This window comes from Cyprinodon variegatus, unplaced genomic scaffold (assembly GCF_000732505.1).
Source record: "Cyprinodon variegatus isolate N-32 unplaced genomic scaffold, C_variegatus-1.0 Scaffold184, whole genome shotgun sequence".
Taxonomy (NCBI): Eukaryota; Metazoa; Chordata; class Actinopteri; order Cyprinodontiformes; family Cyprinodontidae; genus Cyprinodon; species Cyprinodon variegatus.
Genome location: NW_015150637.1, coordinates 1,078,649 through 1,087,510, shown reverse-complemented (window position 1 = coordinate 1,087,510; position 8,862 = coordinate 1,078,649). Strand labels below are relative to the sequence as shown.

Below are 8,862 nucleotides of genomic sequence, written 5' to 3'. Positions count from 1 at the left end.
GAACTAGTTCATTTTAAAATGTGTGAACTGAACTTTGAACTAGTTCACGTAGAAAGAGAACTTTCCCAACACTGTCAGTGAGTATGCCGCCATGCAAGAAGACCATTTTAGCTTCCAAGAATTGTGTACAGAACCTTCCAACATGGGGCTTTGCATTATTCTGCTGCAACAAGAGGTTATGTTCTTGGATGTATAGCACAACAATGAGGCTCAGGATCTCGCCATGATATCTCTATGCATTCAAAATACCATCATTAAAATACACCTCTGTTCTTCATCCATAACAGATGCCTGCCCATACCATAACCCCACCTCCACCACTGGCCACTCGATCCACAACAATGACATCAGAAAACCATTCTCCTACACAGCGCCACACACACTGTCAGTAGTCTGCCCTGAACAGTGTAAGATTGGATTCACTAGGGTTGTGAAGCTGGTTGGATATACTGTCAAATTCGCTTAAACGCTTTTGGAGAGGTCTTATTTAAAATAAACATTCAATACATGAACAACATCTCTGTTTAACATTCCTGCTGTCAGCATGCCATGGTCCTTTAAATCTTGTGACATCTGTGGCATTGTGCAGTGTGATAAAACTTTACCTTTCAGAGTGGCCTTTTATTGTGGGCAATCTAAGGAACACCTGTGCACTAATCATGGTGTGTAATCAGCATCTTGATAGAGCTCACCTGTGAGGTGGGATGGATTATCTCAGAAAATAAGAAGTGCTCACTATCAGAGATTTAGACTGGTTTTTGAACAATATTTGAGGAAAATGTTCATATCGTGTATCTGGAAGAAGATTTAGAACTTTGAGTTCATCTCATAAAAAATGGGAGCAAAATCAAAAGTGTTGCGTTTATACTTTTGATCAGTGTATAATTCTGGCTGGATCCTTGCTAGGACTTGGAGCTCTTCTAACTTGTTTCCTAGAGATCTCACATTGCCCATGATGATGTAAGAGAGGGATTAAACTTTCTATGGTTGCAGTTGTGGTTTTGGTTGAGGTTACGCTGCGTACTTACACATCATAACAAGTATCCAAGAAGGAAAAAAGAAGAAGAAACTAAAGTTCTCATAAAAAAGAATATCAAGCCGCTTTCCCACTGAGAACCTGGGTTTTGCAAAACCGGGTAAACCCGCTAACAATCGACTTTCGGCTCTTTTCCCATTGGACCGAAAAGTATTACCCCCTGATCTGCGCGGCCACTGTCCCCCACCACTGTGTGTCTGTTGACAGCATCACGCTGGGTGAGCGGTGATGATGTTGACATTGTGACGAAAATCAGGAAAGTAAATAATGGAAACAACCATAGAAGGGAGCCAGAGCGTACTGTAGTCAGTATTCTTTATTGTTTTGCTCTTTCATCTGTCCGAATCCCTCTCACCAGAGCTGCGTCATATTTATCAAATTTAAACAGAGTTGTGTCGGCTTGTTAGGTCAGAAGCGACTAGAACGGTGTGTTGACCTCCGTAGTTTTTGTTCAATGTTGTCACCTAATTAGCTGGTTTTCCCACAGCATGCCGATCAGAGCCGAGGCGATTTTAATGCGGGTCGATTTCTGAGTCATTTGTTCCCACTGCTGCTAAAAGCCGATTGTTCCCGGGATTTAAACAGTTTTTTTGGCTGGTGTGACAAGGGTAACAGAGTCAAGCTAGCAGAGCTACTCCAACGTGCAGCCACCTTAAGCAGTTAGAATCTAGACTGTTGGTTTTAGAACTAATTCATGTTCCTTGTTATTAGCTTGAAAATTATTTTGGGCTTTATGTTGGGCTAATATCCTATGGAGGAAAATTCACACTTAATCTTCACAAAAAGCATTTTGTCTTCCTTAAACTTTTAAGGTATTTTGTATAAACACAGTGTATAAAATCGAATTTTAGTTTAGTACAGCTTTCCATACAGTAAATGAACATTTAAATTCCATAAAGTACAGCAGTGATCAAATATAAACAGTGTGGAAGAAAAAACATGATTCAAGTTTAGAGCATTAATATACATGGTGCAGATATGCGGTATTTTTGGTTTGGTGTTATCAGTGGCAGGCAGGGAAGAGTTTTTTTGTTTTTCAACAATTCAGCTGCAACAGTCTGATGGCAGTGGGGACTGCCATCAGAAAATGTCTTTAATGGAGGGAAGAGGAGCCCTGGTGATCCTCTCTGCTGTTCTCACCACTCTTCTCACCTTCTTCCAGTCTGAGGCGCTGCAGCCTCCCCACCACACAGTGAGACACCTGGTCAGAACGCTCTCTATGGTGCTTCTGTAGAAGGTGGTGAGGATGGGTGACTGCTGAACTGTTGGAAAAAAACTCTCGGGGCTCCTCTCCCCTCCATAAGACATTTGGAGGGGAGAGGAGAAGGTCCAGCAGATTCCAGAACAGCTTCTTCCCACCGCCATCAGACAGCTGAATGTAAAAAAAAAAAAACTCTAAATCATGTTGCTGACTCTGCATCAAACTGAGTTTTGATCACTGCTGCACTTTAAGAAATGGAATATTCTGAAAGCTGTACAAAATGAAATTTCGTTTTGTATGCACTTTGTGTAAACAAAACCACAATAAACGTTTTCTAAGTCTAAGATATAATTTTTTCTGGAATCACCTTATTTCAAAACAAGCTTGTTTGTTATTCTGTGAAGTTACTCATGATGGATGGAGGAGCCAAACATCTTACACAAGTTAGTATACGGTAGTATATACGAGTATAGATATTAAATTAAGATTTTACTAGAGTGAAACTAAAACTTAAGGTGCTGTAAAACTACTCCTAAAATTGTCTTTGTGTCAAAAACTTCCTCAAGTAACTGAGTAAATGTAACTAGTTACTACCCACCTTTTTAAACTACTGAGTAGTTTTTTAAGATTTCTGCAAATCATATGTTATCGGCTTCACTTTGGGTCTCTATGGGTTAATAATTTCTATTTTCATCAAATGTTGGGATATCCTTTTTGTACTCATCCCATTTCAGTCTAAGTAGATCCACTAAAGAGCCACATCCTTCTAAATCAGGCCCTGAATGAATCACTTCATATTTAAAACGTTAAAAACTGATCCTCTTGGCTGTTTCATCTGCTGTTCCTTTTAAATGTATTGCTGATTTTTGTGTCACGAGTCCAAAGCAGTTTTTCAAACATGAGCTCTTGAAGGGTCAATAAATCATATATGACACATATGATTTCATATTAAACAAAAGCAGAGTGAAATCAGTGACAGCTTCAGTCAGCAGCCTTCAATGAATGGCTCTTCATATTGAGCACAGGTACACAATAAAGTGAGTTGATATGCAAAATGATTGGGGTGGGGGGGGATACAAAACCAGTCTGGAGTCGTCACCACAATTCTCTTCCAGTGTCTAGTCTGCTGCTTTTTTCCCAGCATAAACAGAACACTGAACACAAGCAGAAAACAGATTTTTTTCTCTTCACCCACCGGAGCTGGTCTCCATCACAAGGCAGCTGAGGTTAAACAAACCCTGCGGATGGAGTTGAAGGCAGTGGTCAAAATAAGGCTGCCCGGCAGGGGGTGTGGGGGCTTTCCTCAGGAATAAGAAAACAAGTTCTAGGTGAACCCCCTCCTCACAACCTGACCACACAAACCCAAAGTAAAAGAAGTTGTGGTTAAAACCAGCCCTCCACATTCAAAACTGTGGAAATGGAGGGGATTTCATCTAACTAATTTCATTGTGACTGTTATATAGGGTCAAATGCAGTGTAAATAAGTTCGTTTGTAAACAAACTCTTATCAGGAAACACTTTCTGCCGGCGCCGCGTCACTCTGAGTGTACTGAAGAGAAACAGCAGGGGGCAGATCTTAGAGATTAATCCTTTTGACGTGCACCAAACTGGTTTTACTGTTCATTTTGTCATCATGACAAAGCATTATGTTAGGAAAGATTTTTGTAAAAATAAATAAAAAGTCAAAGTTCAGTTAACCACATGTTTTTATGATGAAGGGAAATACAGGTCAAGTGCTGCTCTTTGAGTTTATACCAGCCTACATATCAAAATAAACTATGTTGAAGTTTATTTCTAAGCTACAAACATGCTGTCATTTAAATATATATATTTATATATATATATATATATATATATATATATTGCATTAGTTTTTCTAAAGCTATGTGAAAAATTTGATTTTTCACATAGCTTTCACATAAAAATCAGAAAATAGATTATGTGGTTAACTGTTATTTGCATCCAGTATTGGGGCTACTCTAGCTGAAACAGCTCTCCCGTTCCACTGGATATTCCTCAAACAGGAAATATCGATCTTTGCCTTTATTTTAAAATCTTCAAACAGCTCCCATAAATTAACAATTCCCATTAATTAGTATTTTTTACTAAGATGATAAACTCAAAAAGGAAACAAAAACATAAAGCAGCTTTTCTGCTTTAATTACTCTAAATAATTTACACATGTTTCAGCAGGTTAAAGAAAAATAGTTTCTTATTGTTTTATGCTTCTTTGAATTTGTATTGTGGGTTTTTTGTGAACTCTAACTTCAGCCAGTGCTTTATAATGTTTATTTTTATTTATTTCTTTTTTTCCCCCCTCTGAGCACAGAGGAGGAGAAGATGTTAAAGCTCTGACACTGTTTATGTTTTAGATATACAGATGATCTAATCAGTGTACAAAAAAGTAAAAAAAAAAAAAAACAGCTGTTTGTCTGTATTTTTTCTTAAATTCCAAATATATATATATATATATATATATATATATATATATTGCAACTGACATATATTTATAGAGAAATGAAATGAAATCACTTTGAAACTCAACAGCTTCTTCTGTACCCAGTAAAGGTGTTATGCTTTTCCACTGGAATTTGACTTAGAAAACATAAGAAATATATCATATTCTTGGTATTTAATATATATATATATGAGCCCTGTGTATGTTTGTGCTTGAAACAGATCGATGGAGATGTAAAGTTCACTGGATATTTTTTCTTGTGTTTAAAACATTAAAAGCTAAATCAGAGGTAAAACAAAAACAGAGAATTTTCTAACAGATTATGTCAATAATATTCTTTAACTGTAAAAGAGGCAATTTCTCCTTCTATATCTCAAAGATGTCCCACATTTTGTTCTTCAAATTTTTTATGGAAGAGCACAAATGTTTTTGATAAGTTTGGATGCAGAAAATCATTGGTTATTACATATGGTTTAAAAATATATATATTGTTTTCTTCTCTTGTTTTTTTTTTTTTTTTTGGTAGTAGTGCTGGTGAGAGGGGGTTCCTATTTTGAAACCACTTGCCTTTATTTATCACTTTAAATAGAAAACTAAAACAAAAGGGTAAAAACTGCTTGAATTTAATTTAATCTGTTTTATTTTAAAATAAAGTTAAACTTTTTATTTTTTTATTTTTGGTAATAATTTGAATAGAATAGAATAGAATAGAATAGAATAGAATAGAATAGAATAGAATAGAATAGAATAGAATAGAATAGAAAATACCTTTATTCTGCCACAATGGGGATATTCTGGTATTTACAGCAGCAAAAAGTTTATAGAAAAAAATAGTCACACAAATGTGGAGCTTAGAAAAAATTTATAAGAATAACATAATAGTAAAGAGTTAAAACATAAACAATAAATAACTGTGCTGTAAAGTGTTTTGACAATACAAATACTCTAGAAACTGGAGATTTAATAACCAACATACAGCTATAGACATTTTTACAGTAATATTTATTTGATTGATAAAAAAAAATGATTATTGATTTATGCAGAGGAAATAAATCCTCCTACCAAAACATGAACAATTTTATTAAGTTTATTTCTTAAACTGCGAAAAATTAGGCAAATAAAGTTTAAAATGTTTCCCAATGCTGCTTCATATTTAGTGGAAATTTCTGAAGACATGTTGCCAATTTTTATGAAAGTGTGTTTATATCAAGCTGATTGTCTAAACGGAAATTAAACCACAAATCTAACATTTTAACTCATCATAAAGAGGCAGTTGTACTGCATATAATTTACCTTGAGGGCGTGTTTTGAACTCCCACTTTTCCCTTTATCTGATGATCTGGTGTATTGATTATGAAATCTTCCCCAAATGCAGGATTTAGTTTTATTGTACACCACCAGAGGGCGCCATACAAACGAAATTCAGGTAATTTAAGCAAAAGACCTGCAGCAGTGGGAGGGTTTATTACTACACCTTAAGGAAGGTGCTGAAGAAAAAAATATTATAGCAAAAATAAAAAAGAAATAAATAAAGCTAATTTCTGCGCTGCTGCCATCTCCTGGTTGGAAAAATGCAATAAGTTAGTCTAGTTTTTAAAATAAATAAAATTAAATACAAAATAAATACGGGTTGTAGTTGTTTGCTTTTAGTATTTTAATAGAATAAATTTAAATAAAAATAGTTTATTTTAAAAACTTTATGAAATGAAGTTAAAATATTAGCTCATTTTTATTTTTTTCGTCTACCGGTAAAAAAAAAGAGCGATAGTGTTTGAGGCGAGGCGTGACGCCGCGCTCGCGGTTGTTTTGGTTAGCATCAGCTAGCATCAGTTAGCCTCACTAGCATCAGTTAGCATCAGCTAACTGAAGCTAGCTTGATGTTTGCTGCTGTAGCCGGTGGTTGCGGTGATGGCTCTCCCATGAGGTGGGAGAGCGGGACTGCTTTTTTACTGATTCCTCTCTGAGAAAGTGTCGCTGACATGGCCGGGGTTTTTGACATCGATTTGGATCAACCAGACGAGAATGTCTCTGACGACGATCTGGAGGATGGGGTGAGTTTAAAGCTGCACCGCCGTCCCTCCGCTAGCTACTCATCAGTTTGCCGCCTCGAGGCCTGTGTTATCAGTGTCAACCCGGCTTCCATTATCGGACAATGTTTTACCCGCCCATTGCCCTTTATATGATGTTTATGTCTAGATTCGTTTTGAAATATATCAGTCATTACTCCGAATCAGTTAAATATTCCTTGTTATATTTCTGAAATGATCTTACTATAAGGGAACTTATCGATAATAGTCATAAGCATTATCAGAAGAGCCGAACACGGCTGTCAATTTAACATATTTAAATGTACAGCTAAGCTAAACTCAAACTGTCGATAAACTGATAAAAGTGGGGTAACCTTACATCAGATAAGCTCAAATAAAATAAGGAATATTATCAATATACACCCTAAGGTAAGGTATTATGACATGTCCGATAATGGACTCATCTGTGGTCTAATGCTATATTATTAGCATTTGATACAACTACAACGTGTTTATAAATGTTTTGGGGCTTTTTTATTTTTTATTCCAGATAAAGTTAAAGCGATCTGTTTTTAAATGGGATGTATTATGTCTGTGCTGATGCTAACAGAGCTGTCTGAAATCTCTGCAACGTTAGCTAGTTTCTCTTCTAGTTCTCATGATAAAAATCCCCTTTTTTGCTGCGGTTACTTCCATTTAGCTGATAATGTTTGCAACGTGTAGGATTGTTTATGTGCTTTTAACATTTTATAAGCTATCCTGCATGCTTATTGATAAACACATACTTTGCAAACGTGATGTAGTTGTTTTATTGTGTTTATATTGTTGTTTTGTGGTGTCTCCTGTTTAAAGGCCCAGCATGGTGAATACATGGAGCAGTGCAGCAGCTTTGAGTTGTAAGTAGTGATTCAGTGCATCACCCAGCCTTTTTGCAGAGTTTAACTCTATTAATGTCGTTTCTCATGTTGATGATTAGCTTCTTATCTTTATTTTAAGACAGGGGTGCTCAAGTCAAGTACTCAAGAGCAACTATCCTGCACCTTTTTGATGTACCCCATTTTTAACACACCTGAATTAAATGAGTGGCTCCTTATTGAGCCTTTAGATTCAGGTGTGTTAGGGAAGTGATACATCTAAAAGTTACAGGGTGGTAGCTCTTGAGGGCTGGACTTGAGCGCCTCTGCTTTAAGAGGTTTTTCTAATGGCCAAATGCACTTCTTGTTGTTAATAGAGGAGGAGACTGGAGGATTTCCAGCTGTAACATAAACCGATAAAATCTTTCCAGTGGAAAAATTTAGCTCCTGATTGCTGTTGAGAGGATTTTGTTGGCTCGAGTTATTAAATAACCAGAAAACCCCAGGTTTGTGGTTTCCTGGTATAGTTTCTACCTGAAAAAGTTTTGTTTTTTTAGGAACTGTAGATAGCAGCTTCAAATGACCAAAGCTGCAGCTCAAACTCTGCTTTTTTTGCCCAAAAATTTTCAGATTAATAAAACAAGTCATTTTATTTGATTCAAATTTATACTGGGCCAAATTAAATCATTTATACTGGGTCATATTACAACAGAAATAATGGCAAGATAGTTTGCAGACAGTTTAAAAGCGGAAAAAAGAAACATCATTGTGATGTTCTCCCTGAGGTTTACCGAGGGCAAAAGTACATCATGAAATACATACGTGAGAATTTCTCATAAAGTAAGTAGATAGAACATTAATTTGTTTCTATCCCCTACATGAGTCAAATGTTTTATATATATATATATATATACACTGTTAGGATATAAAATATTTGAATGTCCCATTATATAACTAAAATTAAATGTTAAAATGTCTTTTGAAAAATAGTTTTATTTAATTCAATTCAGTTTACTTCTATAGCACCAATTCACATCACATCCAGCCAGTCAGAGTCAGAGAAACAGGACTACACTGAAAAACAGGCCACGCTCAAACATCTATAAACAACGGTGTTGATGGCAGCAGCACAGCTGATATTTCTCTCCAATATGGAGTCACAGCCAAAGAGGAACAGACAAGATGATGCTACTCTGAGCAAAAGCAGACAGAGCATAATGTTAGGGACTGAATCAACGAATTCTGCAGAGTGGGAGAATAGAGAGAGAATGAAGAAGAATTATTTG

At 36.0% G+C, this 8,862-nt stretch overlaps 1 protein-coding gene across 1 annotated transcript in view; it reads left to right on the top strand.

Moving 5' to 3' along the window:
• The first annotated feature begins 6,519 nt into the window (after positions 1-6,519).
• LOC107087452 (ribosomal protein S6 kinase beta-1-like) overlaps positions 6,520-8,862 on the top strand; it is a 32,289-nt gene continuing 29,946 nt past the window's right edge. Inside the window, exons 1-2 of the mRNA XM_015379025.1 lie at positions 6,520-6,746; positions 7,575-7,618. Coding sequence (XP_015234511.1) covers positions 6,675-6,746; positions 7,575-7,618 — 116 coding nt within the window. The 5' untranslated portion in view covers positions 6,520-6,674. The remainder of the gene's footprint in view (positions 6,747-7,574; positions 7,619-8,862) is intronic.